At 49.3% G+C, this 19,239-nt stretch overlaps 1 protein-coding gene across 1 annotated transcript in view; it reads right to left on the bottom strand.

Annotated features, from left to right (window-relative positions):
• The window catches only part of LOC121562163 (plexin-B3-like), a 142,030-nt gene that overhangs the window by 96,823 nt on the left and 25,968 nt on the right, over nucleotides 1–19,239 (bottom strand). The window contains exons 2-3 of the mRNA XM_045213164.1: nucleotides 1,564–1,836; nucleotides 366–1,280 (exon numbers count right to left, since the gene is read on the bottom strand). Coding sequence (XP_045069099.1) covers nucleotides 366–1,280; nucleotides 1,564–1,821 — 1,173 coding nt within the window. The 5' untranslated portion in view covers nucleotides 1,822–1,836. The remainder of the gene's footprint in view (nucleotides 1–365; nucleotides 1,281–1,563; nucleotides 1,837–19,239) is intronic.

Raw genomic sequence — 19,239 nt, 5'->3', positions numbered from 1 at the left:
GGGCAGGCTGCTCTCTGTGTCTAGTTACCTTGGGCTGGCTGCTCTCTGTGTCTAGTTACCTTGGGCAGGCTGCTCTCTGTGTCTAGTTACCTTGGGCAGGCTGCTCTCTGTCTAGTTACCTTGGGCAGGCTGCTCTCTGTCTAGTTACCGTGGGCAGGCTGCTCTCTGTGTCTAGTTACCTTGGGCAGGCTGCTCTCTGTGTGTAGTTACCTTGGGCAGGCTGCTCTCTGTGTCTAGTTACCTTGGGCTGGCTGCTCTCTGTGTCTAGTTACCTTGGGCAGGCTGCTCTCTGTGTCTAGTTACCTTGGGCAGGCTGCTCTCTGTGTCTAGTTACCTTGGGCAGGCTGCTCTCTGTGTGTAGTTACCTTGGGCAGGCGTAGACATTTGGAGGACACCTCATACTCTATGTACGCCTCCTGCTGTCCTGTACTTCCTGTCCCTCCCTCTGTATAACACAGCTCCTGGGCCCTCTGCAGCGCCGCATCCATCTCTGACATCCCATAAACACACAGCGCCGAGCGACCCGTCGCCGTGGGTGTCGACGCCTGCCCCGCCGCCATGGCAACGAACAGCGCCGGTCGCCCCTGGTGTTTGGCGAGGGTAGCCCCCTGGGCGAGGTTATACCCCCCGGAACATTCTAACGGAACCTCCACGTAGGAGTAGAAGCTCCGGTCCCCGGCGCAGAGACGTGAAACATAGGTCCGGTACTCCTTCCGGTGCCACATATCCCTCCGCGAGAACAGGAAGTAAACATGATCTCCATGATGATGCGCGTAGATGAAGTAGTTGTTGTACTCTGAGTAGCTCCCGACGACCAGCTTCCCTAATTCCTCGTCTTGGGAGAAGGCCTGGCGGGCGGGGGAGGAGCTGGGGGCCAGACGGCGAGTTGTGATTGGTGGGATGTCGCTGGGGCCTTTACTGGTGTAGCCACGCCCCACCAGCATAAGCCCAACCCCCTTTTGGTTCAAGACCACACCCACGGTGGAGACGCGGGGGTCGTTGGCGGCTACGTACTGCGTGTCCACCGGATTGGTGGTCTGGTACAGCACCTCGGACACGTTACCCAGACTCCTCTTGTCACAGATACCCTGGAACAGGGTTCCACACACGATCAGCCTCCTCGCCCCGACCTCTGACCCTGCCAAGGCCAGACCCTCCTCCAGCAGAAGGATCTTGTTAGTGTTGGGGGTCACTTGTGCGGTAGTGCAGTCCTTGGGCAGGATGGGGGGTAAGCACTCAGAACTATCCAGTTTGGGTCCAGTCTGACTGGAGGAGAGCACCTAGGATAAGTTGAAGACAAGATAACATAAGAGAAGGTAGCATTTTAATGGCACCCTATTCCCTTTAAAGTGCACTACTTTTGACCAGGGCCCATAGGGAATAGGGGCCATTTTGAGACATAAAGAAACTGACAACATATAGGAACGGTTTCCAGGACAACGATTGAGCCTAGTCCTAGACTAAAAAGCTCAATGGAGAATCTCCAGGACTAAGCTAATCTGTGTCTGGGAAACTGCTCAATAGAAAGCTATGGACTGTACAAGTGATTACAAACATTATTACCTGGAGGTCAGGGGACAGGTGGTAGAGATGGTTGACCGCCCCCACGTACAGCTGACCAGACCTGGGGTCCAGGAGGAGGTGGCTGAGGGGGGATCCATCCAGGGACAGGTGAGGGAAGGCCTGCCCAGCGGGAGAGGCCTTCTCTGGGTTAGGGTCCGGCTGTGGCTGGGTCAGGGCCTGGGGCTGTGGGGGCAGCAACAGTACCAGACACCACCACCAGGTGGCAAGGTGGAGCAGAGGGGGAGAAGCAGCTGGCATGGCACCAATTACCTGCTGGAGAGGAGAGAAGAAGGAGAGGAAGAGGGAGAGGAAGAGGGAAAGGAAGAAGGAGAGGAAGAGGGAGAGGGAGAGGGAGAGGGAAAGGAAGAAGGAGAGGGAGAGGGAGAGGGAGAGGAATAAGGAGAGGGAGAGGAAGAAGGAGAGGGAGAGGGAGAGGAAGAAGGAGAGGGAGAGGAAGAAGGAGAAGGAGAGGGAAAGGGAGAAGGAGAGGGAGAAGGAGAAGGAGAGGGAGAGGGAGAGGAAGAAGGAGAGGGAGAGGGAGAGGGAGAGGAAGAAGGAGAGGGAGAGGAAGAGGGAAAGGAAGAAGGAGAGGGAGAAGGAGAAGGAGAAGGAGAGGGAGAAGGAGAAGGAGAGGGAGAGGGAGAGGGAGAGGGAGAGGGAGAGGACAAGCAACAGTAAGAGGAGATGGCTAGTTGTACCTCAAACTCTTACCTACTATATACAAACCCTGGGCTCTCTGTTCCTGGAGAGATACCCTCCTGTAGGTTAACTCCAACCCTGTTCCTGGAGAGATACCCTCCTGTAGGTTAACTCCAACCCTGTTCCTGGAGAGATACCGTCCTGTAGGTTAACTCCAACCCTGTTCCTGGAGAGATACCCTCCTGTAGGTTAACTCCAAAACTGTTCCTGGAGGAACAGGTTTGGAACAAAAACCTACAGAACGACAGATCTCCAGGAACATTGCTTGTCCATATATGTATATTTTCTTAAATGCCATTCCTTACTAGTTTTGTGTGTATTGGGTATATGTTGTGAAATTGTTAGATATTACTGCACTGTCGGAGCTAGAAGCACAAGCATTTCGCTACACCCGCTATAACATCTGCTAAACACGTGTATGTGACAAATAACATTTGATTTGATTTGGAACCAGGTAGGAGTTAAAACCTACAGGAGGGTAGCTCTCCAGGAACAGGGTCGGAGTTAAAACCTACAGGAGGGTAGCTCTCCAGGAACTGGGTTGGAGTTAAAACCTACAGGAGGGTATCTCTCCAGGAACAGGGTCGGAGTTAAAACCTACAGGACGGTAGCTCTCCAGGAACAGGGTCGGAGTTAAAACCTACAGGAGGGTAGCTCTCCAGGAACAGGGTCGGAGTTAAAACCTACAGGAGGGTAGCTCTCCAGGAACAGGGTCGGAGTTAAAACCTACAGGAGGGTAGCTCTCCAGGAACAGGGTCGGAGTTAAAACCTACAGGAGGGTAGCTCTCCAGGAACAGGGTCGTAGTTAAAACCTACAGGAGGGTAGCTCTCCAGGAACATGGTTGGAGTTAAAACCTACAGGAGGGTATCTCTCCAGGAACAGGGTCGGAGTTAAAACCTACAGGACGGTATCTCTCCAGGAACAGGGTCGGAGTTAAAACCTACAGGAGGGTAGCTCTCCAGGAACAGGGTCGGAGTTAAAACCTACAGGAGGGTAGCTCTCCAGGAACAGGGTCGGAGTTAAAACCTACAGGACGGTATCTCTCCAGGAACAGGGTTGGAGTTAAAACCTACAGGACGGTATCTCTCCAGGAACAGGGTCGGAGTTAAAACCTACAGGACGGTCTCTCTCCAGGAACAGGGTTGCAGAGCCTTGTACTAACCTAACGTAGCAGGCCTGATAGGGGTCCCCACATCCGGTTTCCAGGGGAAAAGGAAACTAGGTGGAATATACTGTATCCCTGAAAAACGTATGTTTCCTGTTTCAACCGACCCTGCTGAAGTTGACTATATGGTGCATTGGGAAAGTATTCAGACCCCTTGACTTTTTCTACATTTTGTTACGTTACAGCCTTATTCTAAAATTGATTACATCGTTTTTCCCCCCTCATCAATCTACACAATATCCCATAATGACAAACCAAAAACAGGTTTAGACATTTTTGCAAATTTATAAAAAATGTAAAAATTAAACATCACATTTACGTAAGTATTCAGACCCTTTACTCAGTACTTTGTTGAAGCACATTTGGCAGCGATTACAGCCTCGAGTCTTCTTGGGTATGATGCTACAAGCTTGGCACACCTGTATTTGGGGAGTTTCTCCCATTCTTTTCTGCAGATCCTCTCAAGCTCTGTCAGGATGGATGGGGAGCGTCGCTGCACAGCTATTTTCAGGTCTCTTCAGAGATGTTCGATCGGGTTCAGGTCTGGGCTCTGGCTGGGCCACTCAAGGACATTCAGAGACTTGTCCCGAAACCACACCTGCATTGTCTTGGCTGTGTGCTTAGGGTCGTTGTCCTGTTGGAAGGTAAACCTTCGCCCCAGTCTGAGGTCCTGAGCGCTCTGGAGCAGGTTTTCATCAAGGATCTCTCTGTACTTTGCTCCGTTCATCTTTCCCTCGATCCTGACTAGTCTTCCAGTCTGAAAACCATCCCCACAGCATGATGCTGCCACCACCATGCTTCACCGTAGGGATGGTGCCAGGTTTCCTCCAGACGTGACGCTTGGCATTCAGGCCAAAGAGTTCAATCTTGGTTTCATCAGACCAGAGAATCTTGTTTCTCATGGTCTGAGAATCCTTTAGGTGCCTTTTGGCAAACTCCAAGCGGGCTGTCATGTGCCTTTTACTGAGGAGTGGCGACCGTCTGGCACCTCTACCATAAAGGCCTGATTGGTGGAGTGCTGCAGAGATGGTTGTCCTTCTGGAAAGTTCTCCCATCTCAACAGAGGAACTCTGGAGCTCTGTCAGAGTGACCATCGGGATCTTGGTCACCTCCCTGACCAAGGCCCTTCTCCCCCGATTGCTCAGTTTGGCCGGGCGGCCAGCTCTAGGAAGAGTCTTGGTGGTTCTAAACTTCTACCATTTAAGAATGATGGAGGCCACTGTGTTCTTGGGGACCTTCAATGCTGCAGAAATGTTTTGGTACCCTTCCCCAGATCTGTGCCTCGACACAATCCTGTCTCTGAGCTCTACGTACAATTCCTTCGACGTCATGGCTTGGTTTTTGCTCTGACATGCCCGGTCAACTGTGGGACCTTACATAGACAGGTGTGTGCCATTCCAAATCATGTCCAATCAATTGAATTTACCACAGGTGGACTCCAATCAAGTTGTAGAAACATCAAGGATGATCAATGAAAACAGGATGCAACTGAGTTCAATTTTGAGTCTCATAGCAAAGGGTCTGAATACTTACTCTACCGGTCAAAAGTTTGGACAAACCTACTCATTCAAGGGTTTTTCTTTATTTTTACTATTTTCTACATTGTAGAATAATAGTGAAGACATCAAAACCATGAAATAACACATTTGGAATCATGTAGTAACCAAAGAAGTGTTAAACAAATCAAAAACTATTTTATATTTGAGATTCTTCAAAGTAGCCACCCTTTGCCTTGATGACAGCTTTGCACACTCTTGACATTCTCTCAACCAGCTTCACCTGGAATGCTTTTCCAACAGTATTGAAGGAGTTCCCACATATGCTGAGCACTTGTTGGCTGCTTTTCCTTCACTTTGCCGTCCGACTCATCCTAAACTATCTCAACTGGGTTGAAGTCGGGGGATTTTGGAGGCCAGGTTATCTGATGCAGCACTCCATCACTCTCCTTCTTGGTCAAATAGCCCTTACACAGCCTGGAGGTGTGTTTTGGGTCATTGTCCTGTTGAAAAACAAATGATAGTCCCACTAAGCGCAAACCAGATGGGATGGCGCTACTGTAAACTACTGAGTCCGTCTGTGCCACCCAGTCCGTCTGTGCCACCCAGTCAGTCTGTGCCACCCAGTCCGTCTGTGCCACCCAGTCCGTCTGTGCCATCAGTCCGTCTGTGCCACCCAGCCCGTCTGTGCCACCCAGTCCGTCTGTGCCACCCAGTCCGTCTGTGCCACCCAGCCCGTCTGTGCCATCAGTCCGTCTGTGCCACCCAGTCCGTCTGTGCCACCCAGTCCGTCTGTGCCACCCAGTCCGTCTGTGCCATCAGTCTGTTTGTGATATCATGCCAACTCCTTGTCACTGACTGTCACATTTGGTTTGACAATGACAGCATCACAGTTGGCAAGAGCACAAACAGATCTGGGACCAGGCTTTAGAAGGAGACAACAGATCTGGGACCAGGCTTTAGAAGGAGACAACAGATCTGGGACCAGGCTATAGAAGGAGACAACAGATCTGGGACCAGGCTATAGAAGGAGACAACAGATCTGGGACCAGGCTAGCTGTAATACGCCAGACTATTTATTTCTCCTCTTGCTGTAGAATTATCAGAACAAAACCAAGTCCTACTGCTGCATAGACCACTCAACTCCCTCCTGCCCCAAAGTCCAGAGGCTTATCTGCATACTGCAAGCTGGTTTTATCAACCAATACAGTGAGAATATGTTGAATATCATTTCACTTTCAAAACACAAAAAAAATAACATTCTGAGGAGGACCGAGGGAGTAGAGGACTAAGAGAGAGAGAGAGAGAGCCAGAGAGAGAGAGGGAGGGAGAGGGACAGAGACAGAGACAGAGACAGAGACAGAGACAGAGAGAGAGAGAGAGAGAGAGAGAGAGAGAGAGAGAGAGAGAGAGAGAGAGAGAGAGAGAGAGAGAGAGAGACAGAGAGAGAGAGGGAGGGAGAGGGACAGAGACAGAGACAGAGACAGAGACAGAGACAGAGAGAGAGAGAGAGAGAGAGAGAGAGAGAGAGAGAGAGAGAGAGAGAGAGAGAGAGAGAGAGAGAGAGAGAGAGAGAGACAGAGAGAGAGAGGGAGGGAGAGGGACAGAGACAGAGACAGAGACAGAGACAGAGACAGATAGAGAGAGAGAGAGAGAGATAGGGGTTCATCTTTAATTTATGTTGCAGAGCAGAGACGTCTCAGGGCTCTGGATATGAAAGAGAAGGGCTTCGTTCCAAATGGCACACTATTCCTTATATTCCTCATACTACTTTGAACAGGGTCCCTATTAGGGTGAACTGCCCTAACATGATCAGAATGCATATAACATTTTATCTCATCTCCCTTTCACCTTCAAACGGTCTTCCCACTAGTTAGAAAGGACAGTTTGCTATTTAAGATTCAAGTCAACATTTCAATTAAGGCACTTGGCCGTATAATAGTTTACATGATCCCATTCTGTAAGGAGGCGCCAGAGCGAGGAACCTTTTGGTAATGTAATAACTACACACTATGACGTGTTTCATACAGAGAGCCTTTTGGTAATGTAATAACTACACACTATGACGTGTTTCATACAGAGAGCCTTTTGGTAATGTAATAACTACACACTATGACGTGTTTCATACAGAGAGCCTTTTGGTAATGTAATAACTACACACTATGACGTGTTTCATACAGAGAGCCTTTTGGTAATGTAATACACACTATGACGTGTTTCATACAGAGAGCCTTTTGGTAATGTAATACACACTATGACGTGTTTCATACAGAGAGCCTTTTGGTAATGTAATACACACTATGACGTGTTTCATACAGAGAGCCTTTTGGTAATGTAATAACTACACACTATGACGTGTTTCATACAGAGAGCCTTTTGGTAATGTAATACACACTATGACGTGTTTCATACAGAGAGCCTTTTGGTAATGTAATAACTACACACTATGACGTGTTTCATACAGAGAGCCTTTTGGTAATGTAATAACTACACACTATGACATGTTTCATACAGAGAGCCTTTTGGTAATGTAATAACTACACACTATGACGTGTTTCATACAGAGAGCCTTTTGGTAATGTAATAACTACACACTATGACGTGTTTCATACAGAGAGCCTTTTGGTAATGTAATAACTACACACTATGACGTGTTTCATACAGAGAGCCTTTTGGTAATGTAATAACTACACACTATGACGTGTTTCATACAGAGAGCCTTTTGGTAATGTAATAACTACACACTATGACGTGTTTCATACAGAGAGCCTTTTGGTAATGTAATAACTACACACTATGACGTGTTTCATACAGAGAGCCTTTTGGTAATGTAATAACTACACACCTATGACGTGTTTCATACAGAGAGCCTTTTGGTAATGTAATAACTACACACTATGACGTGTTTCATACAGAGAGCCTTTTGGTAATGTAATACACACTATGACGTGTTTCATACAGAGAGCCTTTTGGTAATGTAATAACTACACACTATGACGTGTTTCATACAGAGAGCCTTTTGGTAATGTAATAACTACACACTATGACGTGTTTCATACAGAGAGCCTTTTGGTAATGTAATAACTACACACTATGACGTGTTTCATACAGAGAGCCTTTTGGTAATGTAATAACTACACACTATGACGTGTTTCATACAGAGAGCCTTTTGGTAATGTAATAACTACACACTATGACGTGTTTCATACAGAGAGCCTTTTGGTAATGTAATAACTACACACTATGACGTGTTTCATACAGAGAGCCTTTTGGTAATGTAATAACTACACACTATGACGTGTTTCATACAGAGAGCCTTTTGGTAATGTAATAACTACACACTATGACGTGTTTCATACAGAGAGCCTTTTGGTAATGTAATACACACTATGACGTGTTTCATACAGAGAGCCTTTTGGTAATGTAATAACTACACACTATGACGTGTTTCATACAGAGAGCCTTTTGGTAATGTAATAACTACACACTATGACGTGTTTCATACAGAGAGCCTTTTGGTAATGTAATAACTACACACTATGACGTGTTTCATACAGAGAGCCTTTTGGTAATGTAATAACTACACACTATGACGTGTTTCATACAGAGAGCCTTTTGGTAATGTAATAACTACACACTATGACGTGTTTCATACAGAGAGCCTTTTGGTAATGTAATAACTACACACTATGACGTGTTTCATACAGAGAGCCTTTTGGTAATGTAATAACTACACACTATGACGTGTTTCATACAGAGAGCCTTTTGGTAATGTAATAACTACACACTATGACGTGTTTCATACAGAGAGCCTTTTGGTAATGTAATACACACTATGACGTGTTTCATACAGAGAGCCTTTTGGTAATGTAATAACTACACACTATGACGTGTTTCATACAGAGAGCCTTTTGGTAATGTAATAACTACACACTATGACGTGTTTCATACAGAGAGCCTTTTGGTAATGTAATAACTACACACTATGACGTGTTTCATACAGAGAGCCTTTTGGTAATGTAATACACACTATACATACAGAGAGCCTTTTGGTAATGTAATAACATACAGAGAGCCTTTTGGTAATGTAATAACATACAGAGAGCCTTTTGGTAATGTAATAACAGAGTAACCAACATAAAACATTTAAATCAGAAGTACCGGAGGTGGCAAGCATGCAGAGCTTCTGACTGACAGACAGACTGACACAGACTGACTGACAGACACTGACTAACACAAGTGTCCTCAGGCGTGAGCCGCTTAATCAAGTGTCCTCAGGCGTGAGCCACTTAATCAAGTGTCCTCAGGCGTGAGCCACTTAATCAAGTGTCCTCAGGCGTGAGCCACTTAATCAAGTGTCCTCAGGCGTGAGCCACTTAATCAAGTGTCCTCAGGCGTGAGCCACTTAATCAAGTGTCCTCTGGCGTGAGCCACTTAATCAAGTGTCCTCAGGCGTGAGCCACTTAATCAAGTGTCCTCAGGCGGGAGCCACTTTATCAAGTGTCCTCAGGCGGGAGCCACTTAATCAAGTGTCCTCAGGCGTGAGCCACTTAATCAAGTGTCCTCAGGCGTGAGCCACTTAATCAAGTGTCCTCAGGCGTGAGCAGTACGTTGAATTCTTGAAAATAGAACCAGAGCGTAATTTTACGCCGAGCGGTGCAAGTCTTTCGCGGAGCTGCGCTGCTAACGCCCAGGATTCATTAAAAGTTACGCAGACAAAGTTCGTCTATGCGGGAAAAGTTAGCGCCTGTTAGACTTTCTCACTGTAACACAATTTTTTTTTTTTTGTTAAGAGTGTTATTAGCAGTAATCTCATGTCACATTAACCACAAACACTTTCAAGCCTCAGAAAGGCAGTGTCTGGTATAATTCCAATGTAATGTTTGGTACTGTATCGTGACTAACCCTATCAGAGTGAGGGGTCATGAGGGGTCACAGCAGAGTCCAGGAGGTACTATGTGCCTAGTGTCAAAACAACCCATTTCACAGCGTGAAGCTTTTTTTTGCGGTATCAGCACTCAGCCCCTTCTCTCTTCTCTGAAATGGTAATAGGCGTCCTGCAGCTAAGAGAAAGAAGAAAGCTCTGGTGACTGACAGAAAGAGAAAACTAAAAGATAATTACTTGACACATTGGAAAGAATTAACCAAAAAAAAACAGAGCAAACTAGAATACTAAAAGGAGAGGTCGCCGTAGGCAGACCTGGCTCTCAAGAGAAGACAGGCTATGAGCACACTGCCCACAAAATGAGGTGGAAACTGAGCGGCACTTCCTAACTTCCTGCCAAATGTATGACCATATTAGAGACACGTACTTCCCTCAGATTACACAGACCCACAAAGAATTCGAAAACAAATCAAATGTTGATAAAATCCCTTATCTATTGGGTGAAATACCACAGTGTGCCATCACAGCAGCAAGATTTGTGACCTGTTGCCACAAGAAAAGGGCAACCAGTGAAGAGATAAAGGATAGAGGGATAGAGAGAGGTAGAGATGGGGGGTAGAGAGAGAGGTAGAGATGGGGGGTAGAGAGAGAGGTAGAGATGGGGGGGAGAGAGAGAGGTAGAGATGGGGGGGAGAGAGAGAGGTAGAGATGGGGGAGAGAGAGGGGTAGAGATGGGGGGTAGAGAGAGAGGTAGAGATGGGGGTAGAGAGAGGTAGAGATGGGGGGTAGAGAGAGAGGTAGAGATGGGGGGGAGAGAGAGAGGTAGAGATGGGGGGGAGAGAGAGAGGTAGAGATGGGGGGAGAGAGAGAGGTAGAGATGGGGGAGAGAGAGAGGTAGAGATGGGGGAGAGAGAGCGGTAGAGATGGGGGGGAGAGAGAGAGGTAGAGATGGGGGGAGAGAGAGAGGTAGAGATGGGGGTAGAGAGAGAGGTAGAGATGGGGGGTAGAGAGAGAGGTAGAGATGGGGGGAGAGAGAGGTAGAGATGGGGGGTAGAGAGAGAGGTAGAGATGGGGGATAGAGAGAGGTAGAGATGGGGGGGAGAGAGAGAGGTAGAGATGGGGGGGAGAGAGAGAGGTAGAGATGGGGATAGAGAAAGAGGTAGAGATGGGGGGTAGAGAGAGGGGTAGAGATGGGGGGTAGAGAGAGAGGTAGAGATGGGGGGTAGAGAGAGAGGTAGAGATGGGGGGTAGAGAGAGAGGTAGAGATGGGGGGTAGAGAGAGAGGTAGAGATGGGGGATAGAGAGAGGTAGAGATGGGGGATAGAGAAAGAGGTAGAGATGGGGGGTTAGAGAGAGGTAGAGATGGGGGGTAGAGAGAGAGGTAGAGATGGGGGGTAGAGAGAGAGGTAGAGATGGGGGTAGAGAGAGGGGTAGAGATGGGGGGAGAGAGAGAGGTAGAGATGGGGGGTAGAGAGAGAGGTAGAGATGGGGGGTAGAGAGAGAGGTAGAGATGGGGGGTAGAGAGAGCGGTAGAGATGGGGGGGAGAGAGAGAGGGGTAGAGATGGGGGGGAGAGAGAGAGGTAGAGATGGGGGATAGAGAGAGAGGTAGAGATGGGGGATAGAGAGGAAGAGAGAGGGGGAGAGAGAAGGGGGAGAGAGAGGGGGGTGGAGAGAGAGGTAGAGATGGGGGTAGAGAGAGAGGTAGAGAGAGAGGGGGGAGAGAGAAGGGGGAGAGAGAAGGGGGAGAGATGGGGGTAGAGAGAGAGGTAGAGATGGGGGTAGAGAGAGAGGTAGAGATGGGGGATAGAGAGGAAGAGAGAGAGGGGGAGAGAGAAGGGGGAGAGAGGGGGGGGGGAGAGAGGTAGAGATGGGGGATAGAGAGGAAGAGAGAGAGGGGGGAGAGAGAAGGGGGAGAGAGAAGGGGGAGAGATGGGGGTAGAGAGAGAGGTAGAGATGGGGGGTAGAGAGAGAGGTAGAGATGGGGGATAGAGAGGAAGAGAGAGAGGGGGGAGAAAGAAGGGGGAGAGAGGGGGGGAGAGAGAGAGGTAGAGATGGGGGGATAGAGAGGAAGAGAGAGAGGGGGAGAGAGAAGGGGGAGAGAGAGGGGAGAGAGAGAGAGGTAGAGATGGGGGGTAGAGATGGGGGTAGAGAGGAAGAGAGAGAGGGGGGAGAGAGAAGGGGGAGAGAGGGGGGAAGAAGGGGGGAGAGAGAAGGGGGAGAGGGGGGGTAGAGAGAAGGGGGAGAGAGAAGAGAGAGCTCCAGTGACTGACAGAAAAGCTTCTGCTACTGTGTGATGTGACAGTGCAGAGGGGGAAGGAGGGGACTGGGAGAACCACAACACACCCTCTCTCTCCCCCTGTCAACCCCAACCCACCCTCTCTCTCCCCGTCAACCCCAACACACCCTCTCTCTCCCCGTCAACCCCAACACACCCTCTCTCCCCCTGTCAACCCCAACCCACCCTCTCTCTCCCCGTCAACCCCAACACACCCTCTCTCCCCCTGTCAACCCCAACCCACCCTCTCTCTCCCCGTCAACCCCAACACACCCTCTCTCTCCCCGTCAACCCCAACACACCCTCTCTCCCCCCTGTCAACCCCAACACACCCTCTCTCCTCCTGTCAACCCCAACACACCCTCTCTCCTCCTGTCAACCCCAACACACCCTCTCTCTTACCCCGTCAACCCCAACACACGCTCTCTCTCCCCCAACACACCCACTCTCTCCTCCTGTCAACCCCAACACATTCTCCCTCCCGTCAACCCCAACACACTCACTCTCTCAACCCCAACACACCTTCTCTCTTTCCCCCTGTCAACCCCAACACACCCTCTCTCTCCCCGTCAACCCCAACACACCCTCTCTCCCCCTGTCAACCCCAACACACCCTCTCTCCTCCTGTCAACCCCAACACACCCTCTCTCCTCCTGTCAACCCCAACACACCTCTCTCTTACCCCGTCAACCCCAACACACGCTCTCTCTCCCCCCAACACACCCACTCTCTCCTCCTGTCAACCCCAACACATTCTCCCTCCCGTCAACCCCAACACACTCACTCTCTCAACCCCAACACACCTTCTCTCTTTCCCCCTGTCAACCCCAACACACCCTCTCTCTCCCCGTCAACCCCAACACACCCTCTCTCCCCCTGTCAACCCCAACACACCCTCTCTCTCCCCGTCAACCCCAACACACCCTCTCTCCCCCTGTCAACCCCAACACACCCTCTCTCCTCCTGTCAACCCCAACACACCCTCTCTCTCACCCCGTCAACCCCAACAAACGCTCTCTCTCCCCCAACACACCCACTCTCTCCTCCTGTCAACCCCAACACATTCTCCCTCCCGTCAACCCCAACACACTCACTCTCTCAACCCCAACACACCTTCTCTCTTTCCCCCTGTCAACCCCAACACACCCTCTCTTACCCCGTCAACCCCAACACACCCTCTCTCTCCCCCAACACGCCCTCTTCCCGTCAACCCAAACACACCCACTCTCTCTTTCCCGTCAACCCCAACACACCCACTCTCTCTTTCCCGTCAACCCCAACACACGTTCTCTCTCCCCCAACACACGTTCTCTCTCCTCCTGTCAACCCCAACACATTCTCCCTCCCGTCAACCCCAACACACTCACTCTCTCTCCCCCAACACACCCTCTCTCTCCCACAACACACCCTCTCTCTCCCCCAACACGCCCTCTTCCCGTCAACCCCAACACATTCTCCCTCCCGTCAACCCCAACACACCCACTCTCTCTTTTCCCGTCAACCCCAACACACGTTCTCTCCCCCCCAACACACCCACTCTCTCCTCCTGTCAACCCCAACACATTCTCCCTCCCGTCAACCCCAACACACTCACTCTCTCAACCCCAACACACTCACTCTCTCAACCCCAACACACCTTCTCTCTTTCCTCCTGTCAACCCCAACACACCCTCTCAACCCGTCAACCCCAACACACCCTCTCTCCCCCTGTCAAACCCTGTCAACACCAACACACCCTCTCTCTTTCCCCCTGTCAACCCCAACACACCCTCTCTTACCCCGTCAACCCCAACACACCCTCTCTCAACCCGTCAACCCCAACACACCCTCTCTCCCCCTGTCAAACCCTGTCAACACCAACACACCCTCTCTCGCTCTCTCCGTCAACCCCAACACACCCTCTCTCACCCCGTCAACCTCAACAAACCCTCACTCTCCTCCCGTCAACCCCAACACACCCTCTCTCCCCCAACACACCCTCTCTCCCCCCAACACACCCTCTCTCTCTCCCCCAACACACCCTCTCTCCCCCAACACACCCTCTCTCTCCCCCAACACGCCCTCTCCCCGTCAACCCCAACACATTCTCCCTCCCGTCAACCCCAACACACCCACTCTCTCTTACCCGTCAACCCCAACACACGTTCTCTCTTTCCTCCTGTCAACCCCAACACACCCTCTCTCTACCTGTCAACCCCTACACACCCTCTCTTACCCTGTCAACCCCAACACACCCTCTCTTACCCCGTCAACCCCAACACACCCTCTCTCTCCCCCTGTCAACCCCAACACACCCTCTCTCTCCCCCTGTCAACCCCAACACACCCTCTCTCCCCCCGTCAAGCCCAACACACCCTCTCTCTCCCCCTGTCAACCCCAACACACCCTCTCTCTCCTCCTGGACAACCCCAATACACCCTCTCTCTCACCGTCAACCCCAACACGCCCTCTCTATCCCCGTCAAGCCCAACACGCCCTCTCTCTCCTCCTGGACAACCCCAATACACCCACTCTCCCCCCGTCAACCCCAACACGCCCTCTCTCTCACCGTCAACCCCAACACACCCACTCTCTCCTCCTGGACAACCCCAATACACCCTCTCTCTCACCGTCAACCCCAACACGCCCTCTCTATCCCCGTCAAGCCCAACACGCCCTCTCTCTTACCCTGTCAACCCCAACACGCCCTCTCTCTTTCTTCATCAACCCCAACACACCCTCTCTCTTTCTCCCTGTCAACCCCAACACGCCCTCTCTCTTTCCCCCTGTCAACCCCAACACGCCCTCTCTTACCCTGTCAACCCCAACACGCCTTCTCTTTAACCCCGTCAACCCCAACACACCCTCTCTCTCTCCCCCTGTCAACCCCAAAACACCCTCTCTCTTTGCCTCGTTAACCCCAACACACCCTCTCTCTTTGCCTCGTTAACCCCAACACACCCTCTCTCTTTCCCTCTGTCAACCCCGAGCGGTTTGCGGATGTCAACGTTGTGAATAGAGTGCCCCATGGTGGCGGTGGGGTTATGATATGGGCAGGCATAAGCTACGGACAACAAACACAATTGCATTTTATCGTTAGCAATTTGAATGCACAGAGACACCGTGATGAGGCGAATTGTCGCGCCATTCATCCACCACCATCACCTCATGTTTCAGCATGATAATGCACTGCCCCATGTCGCAAGGATCTGTATACAATTCCTGGAAGCTGAAAATGTCCCAGTTCTTCCATGGCCTGCATACTCACCAGACATGTCACCCATTGAGCATGTTTGGGATGCTCTGGATTGACGTGTACAACAGTTCCAGTTCCCGCCAATATCCAGCAACTTCGCACAGCCATTGAAGAGGAGTGGGACAACATTCCACAATCAACAGCCTGATCAACTCTATGTGAAGGAGATGTGTCGCGCTACATGAGGAAAATGGTGGTCACACCAGATACTGACTGGTTTTCTGATCCAGGCCCCTACTTTTTTTTTTTTTTGTGACCAATTGACGTATTTCCTTACATGAACTCCATTAAATCTTTGAAATTGTTGCATTTATATTTATGTTAGGTGTAGTTGACTAGGATTGCCTGGCTAGCTTGTTCCTCATTCCACAGAATTCCAGTAAATACCCCAGACACAGAAACAACATTCTCTCTCTCTCTCTCTCTCTCTCTCTCTCTCTCTCTCTCACACACACACACACACACACACACACACACACACACACACACACAAAACGCTTCATCACATTTATTTGAAGACACACACAAGAACAGTAAGTCCCCCCCCGTCCCGTCCCCCCCGCCACAGACAAACAATAATCTGAAGGACACCGTAACACAAAGAGAGAAGCAGCAGAAGCGAGCTAGAGAACAATCCTTTGAAGGTAGACGTGTGTGTGTTTGTAGGTAGACTGAGACACTACAGAACAGACACTCCTAGCCGCCACGCCCATGTCGCTGAGATTCAGCTTAGCTCTGTGTGTTTTCAGCCAGGAAGCCACCATTATTCCAATCTGACTTTCTTTATGAGAGTTGGTATTCCACTTGCTTGCTTGGCTTCATGCAACAACAAAACATTTCAATGTCTTTGCTGTATATTTTCTGTGTAGATTATATTTTTCAGCTTAATTGAAAATGGGTCAAATTGAGGAGGCAGAGGTACATGTTTCCTTTAGTTTCAGAAAGCATAACACCTCTTTCTAAATTGGTCTGAGACAAAGTAGTTCTTATCTGCTATATTCTTGGCCATTGGCCATTTTAGATTAACAAACACCACTGGAGCTGGGGCTTAGATGATGCAATGATCATTTGGGACAACGTTAGAAGTAATTTAAGGAAGGAATGCTCACTGTGAGAGGCCTGAATCTCTATTAAGTCCCATTGTCTAGGACTTAAAGGTGGAGGAAGCCTCTCTCTATCAAGTCCCATTGTCTGGGGCTCAGACCCCTTGACTTTTTCCACATTTTGTTACGTTACAGCCTTATTCTGAAATTGATATAATTGTTTTTTTTACCCCCTCATCAATCTACACACAATATCCCATAATGACAAAGCACAAATGGAAATATCACATTTACATAAGTATTCAGACCCTTTACTCAGTACTATGTTGAAGCACCTTTGACAGCGATTACAGCCTTGAGTCGTCTTGGGTATGACGCTACAAGCTTGGCACACCTGTTTTGGGGAGTTTCTCCCATTCTTCTCTGCAGATCCTCTCAAGCTCTGTCAGGTTGGATAGGGAGCCTCGCTGCACAGCTATTTTCAGGTCTCTCCAGAGATGTTAGATCGGGTTCAAGTCCGGGCTCTGGCCGGGCCACTTAAGGTAATTCAGAGACTTGTCCCGAAGCCACTCCTACGTTGTCTTGGCTGTGTGCTTAGGGTTGTTGTCCTGTTGGAAGGTGAACCTTTGCCCCAGTCTGAGGTCCTGTGCTCTGGAGCAGGTTTTCATCAAGGATCTCTCTGTACTTTGCTCCGTTCATCTTTCACTCATTCCTGACTAGTCTCCCAGTCCCTGCCGTTGAAAAACATCCCCACAGCAGCTGCCACCACCATGCTTCACTGTAGGGATGGTGCCAGGTTTCCTCCAGATGTGTCGCTTGGCATTCAGGCCACAGAGTTCAATCTTGGTTTCATCAGACCAGAGAATCTTGTTTCTCATGGTCTGAGTCCTTCAGATGCCTTTTGGCAAACTCCAAGCGGGCTGTCATGTGCCTTTTACAGAGGAGTGGCTTCCGTCTGGCCACTCTACCATAAAGGCCTGACTGGTGGAGTGCTGCAGAGATGGTTGTCCTTCTGGAAGGTTCTCCCATCTCCACAGAGGAACTCTAAAGCTCTTTCATAGTGACCATCGGGTTCTTGGTCACCTCCCTGACCAAGGCCCTTCTCCCCCGATTGCTCAGTTTGGCCGGGCGGCCAGCTCTAGGAAGAGTCTTGGTGGTTCCAAACTTCTTCCATTTAAGAATGATGGAGGCCACTGTGTTCTTGGGGACCTTCAATGCTGCAGAAAGTTTTTGGTACCCTTCCCCAGATCTGTGCCTCGACACAATCCTGTCTCGGAGCTCTACGGACAATTCCTTCGACCTCATGGCTTGGTTTTTGCTCTAACATGCACTGTCAACTGTGGGACCTTATATAGACAGGTGTGTGCCTTTCCAAATCATGTCCAATCAATTGAATTTACCACAGGTGGACTTCAATCAAGTTGTAGAAACATTTCAAGGATGATCAATGGAAACAGGATGCACCTGAGCTAAATTTCGAGTCTCATAGCAAAGGGTCTGAATACTTACTTATAAGGTATCTGTTTTTTATGTATAAAAACCTGTTTTTCAGGCCTCCAGAGTGGCGCAGCGGTCTAAGGCACTGCATTGCAGTGCTTAAGGGGTCACTACAGACCCGGGTTCGATCCCAGGCTGTGTCGCAGCCGGCCGCGACCGGGACACCCATGAGGCGGCGCACAATTGGCCCAGCGTCGTCCGGGTTAGGGGAGGGTTTGGCCGGCCGGGATGTCCTTGTCCCATCGCGCTGTGGCCGGCCGGGCGCATGCACGCTGATACGGTCGCCAGTTGTACAGTGTTTCCTCAGACACATTGGTGCGGCTGGCTTCCGGGTTAAGAAAGCAGCGTGTCAAGAAGCGGCTTGGCAGGGTCGTGTTTCGGAGGACGCATGTCTCCCGACCTTCGCCTCTCCCAAGTCCGTACGGGAGTTGCAGCGATGGGACAAGACCGTAATTGGGGAGAAAAAGGGGTTAAAATAATAATAATAAAGTTTTCGCTTTGTCATTATGGGGTATTGTGTGTAGATGTTTTATTTAATCCATTTTAGAATAAGGCTGTAGCGTAACAAAATGTGGAAAAAGTGAAGGGGTCTGAATACTTTCAGAATGCACTGTATATATATTTACAAAAATATATATGGGGGATTGGAAATGATGCAGACAATTACACTGATGGAAGCTACAATCTATCTGCAATATTAAAGCTGATCTACCCCATAAAAAACACTAAAAGACAATGGCCAGACAGTGTTGATTAAAGATAGAATGTCAACTAATAATTTGAGGCACCTTTTTCATATCTTATCCGAAGCAAGAATATCTCTTCAAGGTTTTGGAGCATTTAAATGTTGGTACATATTTCCTTAACTGTGTTAAGCTTTTATATGACAGACCGAAGACGTGAGCAATGGAATGGTGTCTGCTCCCTTCCCTATTGGTCGTAGTACGAGACAAGGGTGTCCTCTCTCCCCCCTGCTCTTTGCTTTGTTTTTGAAACTCAAAAGATTCCAGAGGACTGTTGTTGGTTTTCAGTTGGAGATGTAGTGATCAGTCATATGAAGAGGGAGGGTTGGGCCTCCCTGGAATACTCAGATTAGACCTCTATTTCATTGGTTTAATGAGGAAACCCCTCCTACGTGGATTCAGATTGAAGGGCATATTTTAAAATGACAACATATGTTCCATATTGCTTTACTCCTAAGAATATTAAGACTTTTACTGGAAAAAAAAAACATTCTTAGTCATTCAGTAAAGGTATAGAATGTTCATCAATATATGGGGCAGGAGATTTTGTCCCGAATATACGCCAATTACACTCAATACAACATTTCCAACAGATCTGAGAGACCAAGCTTTCGGGGCACAGAAAGGTATAAAAAA

This window comes from Coregonus clupeaformis, unplaced genomic scaffold (genome assembly GCF_020615455.1).
Source record: "Coregonus clupeaformis isolate EN_2021a unplaced genomic scaffold, ASM2061545v1 scaf0084, whole genome shotgun sequence".
In the NCBI taxonomy this organism is placed as follows: domain Eukaryota; kingdom Metazoa; phylum Chordata; class Actinopteri; order Salmoniformes; family Salmonidae; genus Coregonus; species Coregonus clupeaformis.
Note: the sequence above shows the minus strand (reverse complement) of the source record. Positions and strands in the feature narration are given on the sequence as shown.